The sequence below is a fragment of the Leguminivora glycinivorella genome, chromosome 13, assembly GCF_023078275.1.
Source record: "Leguminivora glycinivorella isolate SPB_JAAS2020 chromosome 13, LegGlyc_1.1, whole genome shotgun sequence".
Classification (NCBI taxonomy): Eukaryota; Metazoa; Arthropoda; class Insecta; order Lepidoptera; family Tortricidae; genus Leguminivora; species Leguminivora glycinivorella.
Genome location: NC_062983.1, coordinates 16,277,728 through 16,298,680, shown reverse-complemented (window position 1 = coordinate 16,298,680; position 20,953 = coordinate 16,277,728). Strand labels below are relative to the sequence as shown.

Here is a 20,953-nt window from a genome sequence, read left to right as displayed (position 1 = left end):
AAGACTTTCAAGTTTTAACACGCATAGCGGTAGAATTTTTACACGTATCAGTGAAATATCAAAAATAGGCAAAGTTTTATCTTAAACTGTCCATGATTGGGTCCGTTACCTTATTTATATATTTTATATTTATCGTTGTCTGAGTACCCACAACACAAGTCTTAGTCATCATGAGCTTACCGTGGGACTCAGTCAATCTGTGTGAAAAAAAATGATATGACTGTCAGAATCACTTATTGGTGTATGAAAACACGTTGTGCGTAACTTGCGCGACCATATCGAAGCCAATTCTCAAGGTCATATCAAAACCCATAGATCAGTCAATGAATGCTCAAAAGGGGGGTCTAGGTGGAATGGCCGAAAGCAGAAAGTTTCACTACGGGATGTTGTTAGGGGTAGTCAGGAGACATACATACTAAAAGTCCTCGGACTTTGGACGTGAGCTCGAAGAGGGGGGGATGAAAAAAGGTCCCATTTTTTGGTTTTTTGCTCATATTTCAAAAACTATGCGTCATACGAAGTTTTGGTTTACCACACCTTGAAAGCTTATAAAATTCTCTATAACTTTGATCTAGAAACTTTTTTCCTATTCTCAACCATTATCTAGGTATGAGCTCCTAAAAACTGTTAATTTTTTAAAAATCGTTTCCCCCCCACTTTTTGCTTCATACATTGCTCCATATCTTGCAAAATCTTTATTTTAGACAAAAGTTTTCTGAAAAAATATTGTAGATAATTCAAATACCTTTCATAATATGTGTACATTTGCTTCTGGGTCATGTACCGTTGAATAATTATACGACTTTAAAACGAAATGAAACAACAAATGTATGTGGTAAACGTGTAAAATATGTATTTCAAGAACATGATTGTATTACGATGCTGTATAAATGCATTCACACAACAGGTCACAATACAATTAGCTGTATATAAAGGCCTTCTCACACCCACATCTACCACTACTACAATCTGTAGTGCACCGGCAAAATATTGACTTCAGTATTTCTTCCGGAGCAGCTGGTACTTTGGTTTGCACAGGAATCAGTACCTAAGTTGCTTTCGTTCCGTGCCATCCCCATTCATCATCCTCCTTGCGTTATCCCGGCATTTGCCACGGCTCATGGGAGCCTGGGGTCCACTTTGACAACTAATCCCAAGATTTGGCGTAGGCACTAGTTTTACGAAAGCGACTGCCTTCTTACTTTCCAACCCGAAGGGTAACTAGGACTTATTGGAATTAGTCCGGTTTCCTCACGATGTTTTCCTGCACCGAAAAGCGACTGGCAAATATCAAATGACATTTCGCACATAAGTTCAGAAAAAAGTCATTGGTATTTGGTATATTAGCGAGGGAGGTAAAAAAGTGTGGAATACTAATACAACAGTAACTAACTTAGTTTCGGAGGTAAAAACTGCAAATAACAGCTTAAGTTACAATTATGTCCTAACTCTTATCTAAAGTTTTCTACTACTATTCTACTTTAAATCAAATTTTAACGTAAAAAAAAGGTTTTTACTTGATGAATACTGGATCAAGTGCGCTAAAATACTCGTACTCTTAGATCTAGAAATCAAGTACTCTTAGATCATAAACTGTTATAAATTTGAAATTCTCATGAATGCAGAAATAACCTCATTGATTTTGTTAAAACAAATCCGAATTTTTATGTTATTACGTGAACAAATATGTTAGTTATGTTACTTTGTACCTTTGAACGGCTCTCCTCTGTAAAATCATGAGTTTACACTTGCCTCAGTATCCTTAGGAGGTATGGATATAACTTACACTTGTTTTAATTTACTCGCTGCCTCTTTGGGCGGGATGATACTAATCGGTCTTCTTTGTTTGTTTGAAATGCTGTCGGTCTCACACCTTACTACTATCAACACTGTAATTCTCTATTATAACCTTGTGTGTTACTGTGTTTGTTGTCCCAAATAAATCAAACAAGTTGAAACTGTTTCTTCATGTCATCTGGATCAGATGTGACAACTGTATCTTAGACAATATCCTCCCCGCCGTTATCATCAGTGTCTTCCTCTATCCTGGGGGTGTCGTTGACTTTCGATCCGGAAGTTGCGGGTTCGAACCCGGCTCGTACCAATGACTTTTTTCTGAACTTATGTGCGAAATGTCATTTGATATTTGCCAGTCGCTTTTCGGTGAAGGAAAACATCGTGAGGAAACCGGACTAATTCCAATGAGTCCTAGTTACCCTTCGGGTTGGAAAGTCAGATGGCAGTCGCTTTCGTAAAACTAGTGCCTAAATCTTGGGATTAGTTGTCAAAGTGAACCCCAGGCTCCCATGAGCCGTGGCAAATGCCGGGATAACGCAAGGAGGATGATGAATGGGGATGGGCGCGGAACGAAAGCAACTTACTGATTCCTGTGCAAACCAAAGTACCAGCTGCTCCGGAAGAAATACTGAAGTTAATATTTTTCCGGTGCACTACAGATTGTAGTAGTGGTAGATGTGGGTGTGAGAAGGCCTTTATGTACAGCTAATTGTATTGTTACCTGTTGTGTGAATGCAATACAATAGCATCGTAATACAATCATGTTCATGAAATACATATTTTACACGTTTATCACATACATTTGTTGTTTCATTTTGTTTTAAAGTCGTATAATTATTCAACGTTACATGACCCAGAAGCATATGTACACATATTATGAAAGGTATTTGAATGATCTACAAGATTTTTCAAGAAAACTTTTGTCTAAGACAAATATTTTTCAAGATATGGAGCAATGTATGAAGCAAAAAGTGGGGGGGAAAACGATTTTTAAAAAATTAACAGGTTTTAGGAGCTCATACCTAGATAATAGTTGAGAATAGAAAAAAAGTTTCTAGATCAAAGTTATAGAGAATTTTATAAGCTTTCAAGGTGTAGTAAACCAAAATTTCGTATGACGCAAAGTTTTTGAAATATGAGCAAAAAACCAAAAAATGGGACCTTTTTTCATCCCCCCCTCTTCGAGCTCACGTCCAAAGTCCGAGGACTTTTAGTATGTATGTCTCCTGACTACCCCTAACAACATCCCGTAGTGAAACTTTCTGCTTTCGGCCATTCCATCTAGGATCGTTCGTTGACCAAGCTACCAATCGAATTCATAACAAATTGTAAATTTGGAATCGATCTCACAGTAAAACAAGATATATTATTTATAGGTATCATTACATTGTTCCTATTTTTATTAAAAGGATAGTTCCTATTTCAATATTATGTAAGAAACATCATTGAAAAACTTAGGTACGTATTCAAATATCCATGTGACTAACACGATTTGTGTTCAATATTTTGTTAAAAAAAAACTATAATATCTGAATTAATTTTTACGCTTCCGGCGGGACTTGAACCCGCACCATTTTTGCAATCCGTGCAATGCTCTTACCAATTGAGCTACGGAAGCCACGCCGGACTTCGCAAATCTTTCCATGCCTATCGTTTTGTACACACGTCTTGGGTTGACGTCTAGCGCCATCTACCGACAGACTATTACATCTTGTAACGCGGTGCGGGCGGTTGTGGTGCGGGTTCAAGTCCCGCCGGAAGCGTAAATTTTTCCATTTTTTCCTTTAATATAAAAATGTATAATATCTGAGTTAGAATTATCAATAATCAGAACCAAATCAGAACTAGTAGTTGTTAGTAGTAATTATGGCTTAATTTAATTATAGATCTGTAGTAATCAATGAGTAAAAACGTGAAAGCAGACAATTCGGGTCAATGAGATTGATTGGAATCAAATTGGAATTAAACAAAGTTACATAATTACTAGATCTCAACCGTAGGAAAAGGAATCCTATTTTTAGGGTTCTGTACCAAAAAGGTAAAAAGGAACCCTTATGGGGGCCGCTCTGTCTGTCTGTCTGTCTGTCACATTTCTAAATATTTAGAGAACTACTTATGCTATCGACTTGAAATAAATAGTTACAAACATTGTTAACCTCTACTACTTGAAAGTATATATTTTTTAAGTTTATTAATATTAATTATAGAAAATGGTCAAAATGAAAGGGGGCACACTGTAAATGTCAATAGTTACTTCGGTCAAGTGGGGTACCTATCGTTAGACAGAGCTCAAACTGTACATATCAAACTTTTTTTGTAGTAGAAAAAAAAAGAATTATGAAGAAATATGTAAAAAAAAAAATACTTATCTCCGAAGTTTACCAACGAAACATTATGAAAGTTTTACGAAACATTGGTTTTATACTAAATATTACAGGAAATCACTACAGGGAAGTCACTGCAATGTCACAGTTTCGTTTTCTTTCAACCCCTTATTTGCCAGGAGTGGCACTGAAGCTTTGGTAGTTTCGTGTGCTCTGCCTACCCCTTTATGGGATACAGGCGTGATTGTATGTATGTTGTATGTATGTATGTATTACAGGAAAAATAAAATCGTGTCTGTATCTTGGAAACTTTTTTTTAATGAAAAAAAAAACTTTTCAGATTATAGCTTTCAATTTCATCACCCTTCTAGATGTATACCGTACTTCAAATTAATACGAAAATTGATGCAAAATATTATCTTTCAAATAAAGTAAAAACTGTCGAAATAAAGAATTATCCCTGAACCAACATACTATACAGGTCGCGCAAATTAGTCAGCAAATTCACCGAGAGATTGCGCTATACCTATATACTTCTAGTCAAGTCTTTAAAGTTATTTTAAGAAACATAAGATTATTTTAATTATTGAAAGTTTGTAATACGGATACGGAACCCTCGGTGGGCGAGTCCAACTCGCACTTGGCTGGTTTTTTACTTAGGTTCTCACAAAGATTAATCAATTATTAATATTATTATTCATATTCAAATATCTTGTGAACTGCCCAATGTAATTTTAACACGTTCACTGTCCAGTGAATCCGTATAAATGATAAACTCGTTGTTTTTAGTGAGCTTTGCCAATGTATATTGTAATGTGTAATAAGTGTTTTTTTTTTAAGTAAATACAATTAATATTTGAAATGAGCTCTTGATGATCGTGTGAGACATCTGCACAGTGCCCAATAGAAAAAATGCCAAAACTTTATGCAAGGATAGTATTATTATTATTTTCATTTGTTTATCTTTATTTTCTTATTAATATAATAATACACAGACAGCATATAGCTGTTACGTGTACATCAATGTCATATACTTGTGTTTTGTCTATTTAAAAAAGTTTTTCTAGCGAGTCTATTTAGTTTTGAACAATATCATGAGTTCATGACACCTATTTTTCAGTACAGATGGTGCTTTTTTCTCGCACTAGTTCGAGAAGTGGGTTGTTTTTTTGTCAGCTCGTTTCAAAAGGCCATCTATACTGAAAAACGTCGTACGATACACGTGCGAAACTGAAATTCGTAACTCGTGTCGATTTAACACACTCCCTCCAGATGTGATTTAATTTATCGCCACTCGTTTCGAACTTCCTTTTTTTGTTTCAGTTGTATCGTAATGTACTATTTCAGTAGGCCTTTTTGGTGTTTTTTTATCACACTAGTACGAGAAGTGGGTCGTTTTTGTCGGGTCGAAATTTCAGAGGGCCATCTGTATTGAAAAACGTCGTACGATACGTGTGCGAAAAGGAAACTTGTTTCTTTTTTCCGCACCTGTATCGTAATGTACTATTCTTTTTACTACAACTTACCCCAAACCGCCCATAGCGTAAAATTTCGCAAATTCCGAATCAATAGCAACGTCTGATTCAAGCAAGCCTCTTCCTCTTTGCTCCAATCCTGACTTTGTAACGCGAAAACCACATCTTCCAAATAAATATCCTTATAATGTTTTTCGGTGACATTCTTTCTCTTCTCCTTGATATCAGTATTTTCTGTATCATTTTCAAGTAAATCTGTCGTAACTTCCACAGTTTTCGGACGTGTTGTGACAAGACACGTGGTTTTGCATAGCAGTGCTAGTCCAACGGTGAATAGAAGAAAACACTTCATGTTTCAAAGGATGGCTGGAGACTGAATCACAGATGACGGGCAGCCTCATTGTAATACAATTACAAATGCGATGGCAATTATGTTAGATAATTAGTCTTTATGGAAGTTTTATTAAGAAAATTGTAAGTAATTCAATTATTCTATTAGGTTCAGTTATGAAGCTTGATTTGTTTACATACCTTTTATTAATCCAAGCCATGTACAATGAAAGCTCATTTAATGGTTAAACGTAAAGTAGGTGTGATATACGATATACATATTATGTGGTTGTCTATTGTTTGCCCGACAGTCATTTAACATAATATTCATTTGCCCGAATCTAACTTGCCTGAATTTCATTTGCCCGAATGATTTGTTTACCATAAAAATCATATGACATACTCGTTGTTTATCCGAATATTACCTTCCATAATCATACAATGCCATACTATTTGTTAGCCATATTATTAAGTGCAATAATATGGTTTCATAGAATATTCAAACGCCATAAGCAATTATTGCCATATTAATTGTTGCCCATATTATTACCTAACCTAACCTACTTTCTGATAGCAGTTTCATTTTCCAGGGGTCACAGTTATAACCTAACCTAACCTACTTTTCCAGCAGTTTCATTCTCCAGGGGGTCACAGTTCTAACCTAACCTAACCATACTTTCTGATAGCAGTTTCATTTTCCAGGGGGTCGCAGTTCTAACCTAACTTAACCTACTTTTCAAGCAGTTTCCTTTTCCAGAGGTTCACAGTTCTAACCTAACCTACTTTCTGATAGCAGTTTCATTTTCCAGGGGGTCACAGTTCTAACCTAACCTACTTTTCAAGCAGTTTCCTTTTCCAGAGGTTCACAGTTCTAACCTAACCTACTTTCTGATAGCAGTTTCATTTTCCAGGGGTCACAGTTCTAACCTAACCTAACCTACTTTCTGATAGCAGTTTCATTCTCTAGTCCTTCTAGTACCTATTATAGTAGTTTTCGATTCTGCCAAAGCACATTATGGAAATTGACTTTTCTGGACGCTAATTTGTATGACAAATGATGGTATGGAATGTGGTAATTACGGATTTCGATGATTCTGACAAATGACATTATGAAAACTGACTTTATGGGAAACAAAGTTTCTGGCACTAGATGAATATAGTAAACAATGATTATGGCATAAGATGTTATGAGAAACAATATTATGATTGTTGAATAGGATGGCAAATAAAATTATGGCAAATGAAATTCTGGCAAATGGGGGTATCCCATATTATGTACCTACCTGAAAGTGAGGTAAACTTAGCCATTTATTCTATCGACACTAAGAACCATATAATACGGAATACGGGACAGATAAAGCCCATACAAAAAAGCGTACCCCTGAAATGTATGGGCCTTTTAGGCTTAAAACTAGATGGCGCTGTTCGCAGCTTGTAAGTGGCCTAAATCATATTTTCTTTATTTTTTATAAGAACAAATGACATGCTTCTTTATTTTAATATCACGATAAGACACATTACGAAAAAAAATTTTAGGCATCATCAGTGTATAGTTATGATAGTATTTAATAGGTGGCGCTGAAAAATGAGGTACGATTCTTAGTATGGAAACTGTAAATCCTACATAATAAATAATCCTTGATCGACACCATGTCACCTATTTAGTTTTTAGTTACTTAGGTCTAACACATAATTTATCTATAATTTTACACGAAATATTTTAATATAACTAAAAATAAATAGGTGATATGGTGTCGATCAAGGATTATTTATATAGGATTTACAGTCTCCATACTAAGAATCGTACCTTACTCAGGTCTAACACATAATATATCTATAATTTTACACGAAATATTTTAATATAAGTTTTAGAGCTTTTCACTTTTAACGCCATCTATGAATGTAGGACGAGTTTATCGCGCAGTATGTCCCGAGGGGTAGCTTTTCTCATATTTCTCTGTACACAGTACACGGCACGACTCCGTGTGACTACGAGTATATCAAGAGTTTACCTAGGTGCCGCCACTTTTAGCTTTTTACTTACTGTTAGTTAGATAAATATACTTGATTCTATTTAAAGATTTTACAATCGTGCTTCCATATTTTGTGCTAAAGTTGGGAATAAGTTTTTTTTTATAATAAGTAACACGTTTATGTCACCGTTACAAAATAGAGTTGACATGCAAAACATTCTAAGGTAAGGGTATTAGGATGATCTTTACATATTACCTACACGGGTAAAGTTATAGTTAAAATAAATTATTTAACTCAAAGACACCTAAATAACATACCTACTATAGTATAAATACGTATGTCTTTTATGGTTAAATTAGATAGAAAGGCTATTAAATCAGAACTAGAAGTAGGTAAGTAGTATACAATATTTTTTACTTAACGTTAACAGAAGAGATGTCTTTTAAACCATTTACCTAGGTAGAGTAGGTAGATCTGGTAGACCTACCTACTCTACATGACTGGCACTTTATGTAAGCAAGATAATAGGTATTGGTACCGATAGACATCTTATACTTTTATTACATTTCTAAATTGCCTCATACATAATTTACTTCACCAGTTTATTTACGCACATTTTTAATATTCATGAAATCATGACTTTATCCAGTCTTAGTCATGTTGCATTTATGACAAATCGGTAGTTAGATACCTATCCAATTACCTATGATAATAAGGTTGAGTTGGCGTGTCAGTAGTTTTTTATTCGTTTAATCAGAGAGTTATTCTTAGCTCCTGCATAGCACTGCTCAGTCCCTTCTGGAAATGCGACATGCGTACCTACCTTGCGATGTTGCCATTAAAGGTGGGTCCACACTTGTGACATGGCGACGGACCGGACTACGTGGCCACAGTATAATAAAGAGTAACTACTATCATGGCCACTCCCGCTCCCCGCTGAAAGTGCCGCCCACCCCCTTTCTGTTACCTCACAGTTATCGCCTGTCAAAAACGCGAACAGTCGACACGAGCTTAGACTGTGTGTGTCCTAGGAATGCGCCTCTTTCATATATTTGATCATCAGTGTCCGAGGTGTGACGTGGAATCAGATAGGACATGTCACGCTAAATGTGGACGATCCAGGCTGTGCTGACACGGTCACAATCAAAGAGTTGACGAAATGTTACAAGTGTAGACGCATGGCGGCGAACTAGACTGCTGCGTGGCGTGGCACGCGCGATTGTTATTCTTCCTTCCAATAATTGAAGATGGGTTTAGCCAGCGCAACTGAAGAGACTATCGTTGACGTGACGTGGATATCAAAACGCAGTTGGTTTTGTCGCACAAATACGGAAAAGCGATAGAGAGAGAGAGAATTAGCTACGATACACTAAAGAGCATAAGCAATAGTGAACTTGGCTCAGTACCCTGTATCCGATTTTTTTTTTAAATAATCTCCACAGCGATCGAAAAACAGCTGACTTTGTTGGACTAATATAGGCCGGCAACAGACAGTCTTAAAAATTCATAATCTTAGAAAAGATTTGTATGCAAACTGACACTGACAGATCTGTCAGTGTCAGTTTGAACTGTCAGTTTGCATACAAATCTTTTTTAAGATTATGAATTTTTAAGACTGTCTGTTGCCGGCCATAGAAGACTTCGTTTGACAGCGTTTCGTTATCAAAGTGATAGCGGTTGTGACCATGAAGCCTTAAGGCAACAAGTCAATTGTTTAGGTACAGGAATAAAATGAAAACCAACATTTTCTAAGTACATGTAATTATTTATCTTTATTAGATTATTACATCATAATAATACAGTAATCTAATAAATATTTCAAACGTGTATTTTACACTACGACTTACATAAACAAATTAATTTAAATCTAACAGTGCGAACAGAACTACTACCTAATGTGTGACTTGCTATAGACATGTTTTAACAATTATTAAATTGCAACATTGTATTTACAAATTAAATCTAAATTATATAATGTGCTATTATTAGTTATCTAAGTGATATTATAGCTTTTGATAAATATTCATAATTTATTAGACCTATGTAATAATATATGACTTAAGTATACAAGTTAACTATATTTAAACTAAAATAATAGGGTTTCAAAAAAATATCAAAATTATAAAAACTCTTAACTATGAATAAATGAATAATTTCTAGTTCAGTACAAATTAAAAATAAATTAATAATAGTCCGTTATTCGTTTATTAATCTGGCATTGTATTTTTCTTGATTATTCCCAAATAAAAAGTAAGTAAAAAACTCAAAATAGCCAGAAATAATATAAAAATATGCTACTGTCAAAACTAACATCATAATAAGTATGTGTACAATTATTTAGAACGTAGAAAATGATAAAATTGTCTTAGAGCTGACTGCTCATGCAAACTTAATGGAGTTCCTGGCATGTTCATGATCACGGAAATCCGAAAAAAAACAATAGAATCAAACGGTTTCGGTCAAACAGGACCATACCATAGCAGTTTATATTGTATTTTCTTGGCAGACGGCATACAATTTTGCTATTTTTTTATTTCGATAAAAAAGTGTTTTAATAATAATATTTGCAAGTGCGCATTTAAGCACTTTTATTTTTATAGTTTACTGTGCTTTTGGAAACAAAACAAAAAATAATGAGATCGGTTTGAAACTACCTTAGCTTACTCAATTAAATATCGAAAAAATATAAATTATATTATATCACTCATATTATGTTACAAAGTATAAATAAATTATATAAGTAAATAGCGTTTTCTTATGTACAATCTTTGGAACGCGTTACACAAACAGAACACACTGACTAGAGCTTCACTCTTTAGAGATTTTCTTTTATAAATATTTATAAGCGTATATCTCTATTATTTAAATACTATATCTATTATTAAATCGTATTTATATACTTTTTTAAAGTTGTAGTTTTTATTAAATAAAATATTATATAATATGTGATTAAATTAATTAGTTATATAATGCTATAAAACTGAAATAAAAATATTTTAAGAGGGAAGTCGCGGTATTCGATAAAAAAAAAATAGTGCTCATAGAGAACAACAAGAAAATAAAATATTCGTTGGTTTTGACTGTATGATACTAATTATGGTTTATTACTTAAAATAATTCCTTAGCAGCTCCATCGATTGTTTTTGGATATATTTTGTAATATTTTTGTTACTAGATTTTTTTCTTATATGACGTTATTGTCACGTGACATACAATGTAATGTATAATTAGTTTTATGTTTGTTTTATATTTAAACTGACTAGAATAAATATATAAATAATAACTAGATCCATTTTAAAAAGTACAACGTGACTAGTTTATGACTACAATAATTATTAAAAGAAATTTTTATTTTCTTGTGACTTAATACTTTTTAGAGAGACTAGATTTTTTTCAACCAAAGGTGGCTTGGAAACGACAGAAATTAAAGAATACATAAATGACAAATTCAGCTCGATGTCAATAAGACAATAGAAATATAAAAAAAACCGCCTTTTTAAAATGTATGTTTCTATATAAATGCTAATGACTAGCAAAACAGACTAGATTTACTAGAATAAAATAATTACTCTGGAGATCTTTAAATGACTAGAAATTGTATTGAGATCTTAATTCCTAAAAAAATATATGACTTAATATTATAGTTGACTAGACTGTACTTTGGTGTACTGCATTTAATAATTAAAACAAAAAGGTAAAATTTATACCTATTTTGTTAAAACCTAAGTAACTCACGTGTAAACGCGGTCGTGACTAGATATTTGACTCCGACATGTTTAAACTATCAAAGAAAGATCCATGGAAATCCTTTTTTGGAAATTTAATAATAATCACATAGACTAGATTTTTTAGACTTATTTTATCTTACACAGATGACTAGATTGACTAGGTTATATTAAAAAAGTATAGGTACTTTATATTTTATTATTGACTAGATTTTTTTCTGACTGAGATCGCTTACGGTGTATTTTTTTAGCTATCAGCAGCTTATCTTAATAGACCTTATTTAATAAAATAAAAATAACTAGTATGATTTTAAAACTGAGATCATCAACGAATAATTATTTTTTGTTGTTTAAATAAAGACTAGAAAAACATGTTTGGTATATTTTTTTAAGACTAGAACGCAATTAGGTACTTACTTATAATTTAAAATGACTAGTACGATTTGAAATCCGATTTTTTCTAATACCTAAATAATGACTAGATTTTTTTTGGTTTCGAACGGTTTATTTTATCATCATTCATTTTATCAAATATTTGCAGTGAATAACGTAATAAACGTTTAACTCGTTAGGAGCTGCTAAGTAATATCTCCACTGTGATATAAATTCTTTTAACCAACCAGTTGAAGTTCCATTTTTTAAAGTTACATAAAAATAAAAATGACATTTGAAAAATCTAAACATACGTACAAATAAATTACCTCAATATTGTGACCTAGTTGCAAATAGACACAATTCCGATGAACGTGAGGCGCTGAAAAAATTATTAGATGGTAACGGGGTGCATCTAAAAATATGCCTACACGATCGATTGCGCCGACTTCCCTCCAAGTAATTGGAAAACAATGCCAATTTACCTTTCATTGAACAAAGCAGAACGTTTTTTTTTTCCTGAAAATTTTACACAAACGAAGGTACCTACTTACGTGAGGTACATACGTATTTTGAAACATGATAGTGACTTTAAAAAAAAATAGTTAATAAACCTATAATTTGATATTAATATTATGCACAGTTTTAAAATAAAGCTATGCACAAAACCCAAATTTAGAAAAAGCAAGAATTTTGTGTAATGAGATACAAAAAAGCTACTTTTTACATTATGTAGTAGTAAGTTGGTTTATATAATAACTTAATTTTAGAAATCTACAAAGCCACAGAGCGTTTAAAGTTATAATGAAATTATTGTTAATTGCATAAGTAAAAACAACAATAAATATTGAAGATAGCAAATGGATAGCAATAGGAAAATGAATTGATTACTTCTTGACACGAACGTTATTCTTAAAATTTATTATTTAGGTACATGATCTCCGACGGTTTATTATACTATTGTTTGCAAATGCCATAGTTATTAATTACCTATTTAAAAGTTTACAATTTGATCGCTCGGCGGCTTTTGTTCGTATACTTTGCTTATTTTATACTATAATTAATAAATACTTCTTAAATCTAAAGATATGCATAATTCACGTGAATTGTTTGACATTTCACGCCGTAATAATTTGGAATGTTGCTGTAGGAGATCTCAAATATTTACAACTAAACTATTATTCAATATTTATTAGACTATAGTTACCTAAATCACACCAAACTACTGTTTATGTACACTTAAAATACAAAGAACTACAATTAATAAGTTATTTAAATATAAGTTATTATGAATTATACTTATACCTATTTAAGCGTGCGAATTATAATATGTAATAAAATCGAGACTGAAGAAATTTATGCAAAATTCGTCTATTTTAGAAAAAAATGTGGAATGTGTTTTTCATATCGTTCTAATTTATTTTTTATTTCAAAATGTGATATAGAAAATGCATAGATACATTTGTTTTATCCTGGCTAAATTTATTTTTACATCTTACGAATGTTCCATTTGAAACTATTGCCATCCACAATCACACTCACTCACCGTCCGAACACTGCATGATGCCGTTCGGCCTCACGAAATCTCCGTCCTTAAGAAAAGTACATCTACGGATTATCATGTAAGTACATACTGTACGATGTATGTGTAGATTATAGAGGAATAAGTAAGGGATGAGTTGCAACTCCATACATCAGCAAATGCGGGTTATTTGTAGTGACATCTAGCGACAATCACGCGTCAAGTAGCGTACTTAAATTATCAGTACCACTACTCGATACTAGGTGTCAGCAGTGTCTCGTCTGCAAAAAAAATAATATTAGAACAGTTTACAACTTATATTACAAGCAGAAGGAATTGAAAACAGAATACTGATTAATACTATTGTAATATGTATTAGCTAAAAACTGGTGAGCATTAGACTCTTCGTTCGTCGCGACATCTATTGACAAGTAGCAGTACTGATAATTTACGCTATTTGACGCGTGATTGACGCGTGATTATCGCTAGATGTCACTACAAATAACCCGCATTTACTGATGTATGGAGTTACAACTCTTCTCCTCTATGCCACTATATGGTGTAGATAGAGAACCGCTCGTTTTCAAGTCTGTCCCTCGAATCGTGTATTCAGAAAATTTCAAGTCCTTAAGAAAAGTACATCTGCGGATTATCATGTACATACTGGTACGGGTACATGTTAGTCAAGACTGGGAACCGCGGCACAGGCCGCAGCACTTTTCGTCAGCCGTCCCCGCCGCCATCTTCATCCTCTGACCCCGTGACGTCAAGGCTTCGGGAATCTTCGGAGGAACACGAGGATGCGTATCGACGTTCCCAGTTGAAGTCTTGCGCTGGGGCGGGAATCTTGTTCCAGAAGGTGTTGAAGTTGTTGTCGCGGGATTCCTGCTGTGGGAAAGGATTGATTAGGTTTCACATCGAGTGATGGTGTTTGTAAAATTTAGGGATTTTTTAATAGCTATTGCTTAGTGGAGCTTGTGGAGAAGATTATAAGAAAGGTGGTTTAAAAGCTCTCACGACAGTTCTTAAATATTCTTGTGTCTGAACCTGAACTCACATTCCACTTTCAGACTGTAGCAGAAGGAGCAAAGCTTTTCCTTACTGAGTCCGAGAAAATTTGAATACTTACTCGAATAGGCGTGAAAGTTCTTGACCATCAATTTAAAGTGCCCTTGTGCATTTTCATATTATCAGATCCGATATCGGATGTAGGACAGATATCCCATATATTTAAGCCGTCATCATTGATTTTTGCCTTTGAAATACTTCCGACATCCAATATCGGATCGGATAGTGTGAAAACGCACTTACGATTGAAAAGACAAATGAATATATGCCGATTTCCCAAAAAAAGCCTTATCAGATTGAGATCAATGGTTCCTCAGGTACGCTTGCCGCCTGAACTGCTTGCCGCACTGTTGATACGATAACTGCCCGAGCTCCAAGAAAGAAAGTTCTTGTCCACCGACTATGTTCCTTATCAAAATCTATGCTGCCAGAAGGCTATGCTCAGCTGACCAAGATTTTAAAAAAGTAAGCTTACCGGTTGATACGCCGCCGGGAACTCAGTCCGCACTTGCTTGAACGCCGACGGTTCTTTCTCCTCAGGCTCATGTGCCAGCATATGCTTCCTCAAGTACGCTTGCCGTCTAAACAGCTTGCCACACTGCTGGCAAGGGAACCGGCCCGGCTCTGATGTTGGTGGGTCGCGGCGTTTTGTGGTGCCGGGCACGCGAGGCTTGTGCCAGCGGCGGTGGGACGCTAGGTTCGCGGGGCAGTTGAACACCTGAAGAATGAGGACAATTTTTAAATGTATTCCAGATTTGCTGATATGAGATAAATGGCCTAATTTTGTGTTTTGCCAATTTTACTGGAAAAAAGAAGATCGCTGGTCATTGCCAACCAGCGATTGTTAATATACCTACTTCGTTGTTGCCAACAGTTTATCCACTTATTTGTGGACAAAATTTCCTTAAGAATGACATCGCAAATTAATTTGCTCAAATTATCATTTAGATAGATAGATAGATAGATAGCGTTTATTGGTAAAAAATAGTATTTTACACGTCAATAATTAATTTCTGGTATTAACTAAAAAACTTTAAATTGTAGTCAATTATAGTAGTATAGGTAGTCAATTATACATTTATCGGTATTTATTATTTGTTATATAAAGAAAATTCTGTTAAATTAAAAAATGAAAGAAAGTTAAATTAAATGCAAGAAAGTTGATTAAATAAAATGTTAAATTAAATGTTCTGTATTTGCTTAAAACTAATTGTTATAAAAGTTACATGAAACTAATAACAAAACTCTTTTTAACAAGAAAATATTCGGTCTTGTTACTTTTCATCGATCATTATTTAGTGAAATGTAGGTATCACTATCCCATTATTATCATTTTTAACAGTTGTTTGTTTTCAAAACACAAACGGCGCCGTCATATAATTGCGTAGATACTTAATTAGGGTCAAAACGCAAAACGTTTCGCCAGCTCCCCTTACACAAAAATAAATATCCTATGAATGGAAATTAAATTGCATCCCTACGTCGGGATGCTCGATATTCTTCGGTCACGCATCACGAAACATATCAATTAGAGAGTAAACATCCCCACAGACCTACAAAGGGTCGTAAGTTACACTCACTGCGTACTAAAACACGCTTGTTTAAACAGGGTTGGAGTGCGCAAAGCTTCCCATGGAAAAGTGCCAAGTGTTCAATACCTGAAGCACATGGGATAATTTGTTCCCACGCAAAAGAGCGAAATTCTAGTTTAGATAATATTGATGGAGCGCGATGAGTTATCTGATTATAGTAATTGAAAAGGGGTTGAATAGATGGATAGTTTTTTAATTGATATGGAATGGTGAGAACAAATAGTTTTGGATGATGGGAGATTGCCACAGTTGTTCAGTAGGCAACAAATTGGAATGTATTCATGTAATTTCTATCAAGTGTTATAAAATGCCAATAATAATGACACTAATACCTGTGAATGAATTTAAATTTGAGGGCTGCAAGAAAATGAGCATGGCATCAGCATGATTTTCGTGTGTATTTTTAGATCCAACTTCTTTCAATTTAAAATCGATGGGATGTTAAAAAATCTGTTATGATTTATGAAATGTAGGCATATCATCTCCATCGTAGGCCACGTCTTTGCCTTTGGCTAGTCTGTGGCCAAGAGTAAGCCCATTTATAATTTAAAAAAAATGAAATGTTACGATTAGAAAACGGCTAAAATTATTTTTTTAATTATATGAAATTATTTTTTTTTATCAATTTTGACAGTTCCGATCTTCCGACCAGCGCTACAGAAGACGCTTCTCTTTACTCAATATCAAGACCGGTACTCGATATGCACGATCCTGGAGCATCGGTGCTGAGCCAACGCGAAGGCGTCGCTATGCAGCCGTCGGCAAAGTCTGCAAATATGTACCGGTCCAAACGATCCTCTATACTGGCAGTCAGGATCTCAGCCTTATCTAACCCTTATAGGTTAGACTAAACTAACCTTATCACACTCCGGACACCGGTATTCGATATGCACGATCCTGGAGCATCGGTGCTGGGCCAACGCGAAGGCGTCGCTGTACAGCCGTCGGCAAAGTCTGCAGATATAACGACCCAGACGATTCTCGATGCTGGCTATCAGCGCTTTGGCTTCTTCTGTGACTTCTACGACATTAAATGCCGGGTCTATGTCACCCTGAAAATGTTATTCTGTGATTATGGGATTCGGAACGTGTGGATTAAAAAATATAGTCATGCAGAAGCAAAGTCAGAGATATCGAGTCTACCTTTGGATTCAGCTTAAATGTTCTTAAATATTAATTAAATTTGGTACCCAAAATCTAGTTATACATTTTTACAATGTCGGCGTTTATAAGTAGGTAAGTATGTTATAGGAAACGCGTGTTAAACAAGTCCATTTTTGTGTAGGAGGGCAGTTTTTATAACAGTATTTAACACCCCAATATTTATTCTAATTGGTGTAAATACCCCTGACAGTTTATCGTGAACACCATTATTATTTTTATTGCGTCAAAATTAAACGTTCAAGCGCACTATCTCAATTCGAAGAAAAAGTACGAGTTAAACAACGATTTATTCCGGATTTAATGCCTCACGACCCTCCCCTCGCTGCGGCTTGCGAGCTTAAGGCTGTTATTATCGCACAAACATAGAACAATATGCGATTTCATACCCCGCTTAATTGTTAGGGCGATAAGAAACTCGCTGCGACCCACGGTAATGCTACGGTAAGAACTAGGGAATGCAGAACCGGTACCAGTCCCAGAACCGGGACTGAGATTTCCGGTACTGGGAAAGAACCGGGAAATCCCGGTTCTTCGGTACTTTTCGGTACTGAGGGTTTACTAGTACATTTGTTGTAAAATTATGAATAAAACATAAAATGGAAGTTGTCGATAAGTTTTGCTACCTTAGGTCGACCGTATCCAACAATCTCTCGCTTGATGCAGAGATTGTTGGATACGTATTGGCCAAGCGGCGACCATGTTCGGGAGGCTACGTTCAAGAGTATGGTGTAAGAAACATCTCATTATGTTTTATTATTATTAAGAGCCTGCGATGTCCCACTGGGGCAAAGGCTTGCCCCCGCTTTTTCCATTCCTCCCGGTTTTGTGCAGTCCTCGGCTATTGTTTCATAAAGGAGTCCAACTTGACCACGTATGCGATGGCATACGTGGTCTGCCGGGTCCCCGTTTTGGCCTGGGCTGCCACTCTGTGGTAATCTTGGCCCATAGCTCATTCGGCATTCGGCAGACATGACCGGCCCAGTCCCACTTCAGCTTTGCCGCTTTTCGAACTACGTCGACTATTTTTGTTTTGGAGCGCAACGTGGTGTCCCATTTCCATGAGTTTTCGCTTAATTGACAGTGGCAAATCGCCTTTCATGAGATGTTTTATGGACCAATAGCTTCTCCAGGCATTTTCAGTCCGTCTTTCGACTTCTTTCTCTTGTCGCGCCTTGAAAGAAATTAGTTGGCTCAAGTAGATGGACATATGCAACTGATTCTCCGTTTATCTCAATCCTACATGCGGTGCTATTATTGGTTATGAACTTGGTCTTCGACATGTTCATCTGAAGTTCAACCTCGAGGCGTGCGTCACTGAGGTATTGAAGCATTGATCGTAGTTCGGAGGCAGTTGAGGAGAACAGAACAATGTCGTCCGCAAATCGAAGATTAGCCTTCCATTCCCGACGATAAGGCCCCGATCTTCCCAACTTGGCATAAGCTTCTGGAAGACTTGTTCAAGTGTGATGGTAAACAGTTTTGGCGATAACGGATCTCCTTGCTTGACTCCTTTTTGAATAGAAAATGAGGAACCTGAGGACTGTAGTTTTATGGCGGCTGTACTATTTTGATAAATGGTGGTTATGAGCTGAATGTAACTGGGATTTATATCTTGATTGCGTAAAGCTGTGAAAATGGAATTGTGATGAAGACTGTCGAAAGCTTTAGAGTAGGTAATCGACAAATGCGATGTTGATGTTGGAAGCTTTCTTCTAAATCAGGCACAGGCTGTGGGTGTGTGGGAGATTCGGAGTAAAGGGTTTTGTAGAATTTGGTGGCTATTGTTAGAATTTTATTCCGGTCGCCTATTAGGACCAAAATTATAGTATACCAGACTGCGTTCTAAGCATACTTTCGAAACCTCGACGACATGTGCAAGAAATCATTACAGACCTCAACTAATTCTAACATTAGCAAAGTTAGTTTGGTTTACCCTCTAATTATAACCGACGCCGAGGTCCCAATCATAGCCGATGAATACCGAGCGGGACGAGTCTAACGCGTTTGAAACTATTTTCATTACATTTGTACAGCATTCAATGGATATTCCGTCGTTTACGTTCAAATTTTTGAAGTGATTAAATGCGTTTTAGTTTGTAATCTTTGTCCATTTTTCAGTACCGAAAAGTACCGAAGAACCGGGATTTTATAACATCAGTACCGGTACCCAAAGAGTTCAAAAATCCCGGGATTTCCCGGTACTTTTGGTACCGGGAATTCCCGGGAGCATTCCCTAGTAAGAACCGCTAATTAATAGTTCCTGACCAACACACCCTGTCTTCGATACTAAATTCCATTAAATCTAATTTGTTTCCGAACACGCACGCATTTCACACCTTTATTTACCTTGCGAACAACTAAAGTCTCATCTTCCGCCAGATCTCTTATAATCGTTCCGGAGACGGGTGATGTCTTGTCTTCATCGAACATCAACCTCCGCACCGCTTTGCTCTTTTTTAGCGGTTGTGCAGGTTTCCCCGATTTTTTCGGACGTTCCTCAACATCTTTGACTTCAACAACTTCCGGAGAACTTCTTTCGCTTTTTGTTGGTGTATCATTTTCAGCCGGTAAACAAGTTTTGAGCTCTTCAAAAAATTGTTTGGTGAATTTAAGCTTTTTCGCCTCCGGACTGTCGCTGTCGTTTGAGTTTTCGTCGTCGGCTTTCCTTTTCTCCGATTTGGAATCAGTTTCGTCTTTGGTATCATTGTCCTCGAAATGTCTGAATATTTTGGGTGATTTCGGATGTTTGGTTTCATCTGGAGATTTTCTTTTTTGGGCCGGCGGAGGTGTGCAAGGAGGTGTAATAGGGATAGTAGATTTAAGGGACAAGTCAAGTGGGACGAGAGGTTCATTGTAATAGGCTAAATATTGCTGGAGAAGAGTTGGATGCTGTTGAGGGATCAGGTCGTGAAGATAGTTGGTGGATATTCGGACTGGCGGGGCAGCATACTGTTGGTAGAACCTCGAAGTCGACAGCCGGTGAAAATTTGGTAGCGTGGCTTCCATATTACTTAGAGGAAGTCTTTGCAGAAGCAGGAAATGTTTTCCGCCTCCATTTATGTATTTTATCTGTAACAAAACAAAATAATGTGGTGACAATTTGACAAAGCAGCTATAATAAAGTGAAGTGCAGTATTGTGAGAGAACAGGGGTTGAACGCGGACGCTGATTCAACGACACTACAACGTTCATTTGTGTGATTGCGCGACACTATTTTACTGGATTGGTCTGTTAACGCTAACAGTGTGAAAATTTAATTTAAAACGGTAGACAAAAGCTTTTCTTTCAGTACAAAGTTTCTTTTTAATTATTTTGGGGTCCCGTCGCAAATCAATATCATTGTGTAGCCGCCGTATCATGCCGCGTATCATGATGAAAGAGTGAATTGCAATGTTTGAGCAGTTAAAAAGGTTGCTTAAGTTTGGGTACATCGTAAGTTGTACGCTCCTATTGGCTCTTTATAAATCTTACGGAAGTAGCCTAGCGATAAGTAAGTTAGAATAGAATAGAATAGAATAGAATAGAATAGTTTATTTTCTAAAAGTTTTACAATCTTTAGTTACCAGAAGTTCTATACAAATAAAAGGTTGCGTTCGCAACACAGTGCATA

At 35.7% G+C, this 20,953-nt stretch overlaps 1 protein-coding gene across 1 annotated transcript; it reads right to left on the bottom strand.

Annotated features, from left to right (window-relative positions):
• Positions 1 to 14,101: 14,101 nt before the first annotated feature.
• On the bottom strand, positions 14,102 to 20,380 carry LOC125232823 (MDS1 and EVI1 complex locus protein EVI1-A-like). Its single transcript, XM_048138611.1, has 4 exons — positions 19,690 to 20,380; positions 17,037 to 17,231; positions 15,063 to 15,305; positions 14,102 to 14,407 (listed from the first exon to the last, which is right to left on the bottom strand). The coding sequence occupies exons 1-4, from the start codon at positions 20,347 to 20,349 to the stop codon at positions 14,243 to 14,245; spliced, it is 1,263 nt and encodes a 420-aa protein (XP_047994568.1). The 5' UTR covers positions 20,350 to 20,380; the 3' UTR covers positions 14,102 to 14,242.
• Positions 20,381 to 20,953: the final 573 nt, after the last annotated feature.

Bases quoted from the DNA above. Each gene is read 5' to 3' on its own strand.
- LOC125232823 (XM_048138611.1), bottom strand. From the start codon at position 20,349: ATGGAAGCCACGCTACCAAATTTTCACCGGCTGTCGACTTCGAGGTTC. The intron at 15,306-17,036 runs GTTAGTTTAGTC...CTCATTCTTCAG, and splicing joins GGTGTCCGGAGTGTGATAAG to GTGTTCAACTGCCCCGCGAA. The intron at 14,408-15,062 runs GTAAGCTTACTT...CCTTTCCCACAG, and splicing joins TCCCGGCGGCGTATCAACCG to CAGGAATCCCGCGACAACAA.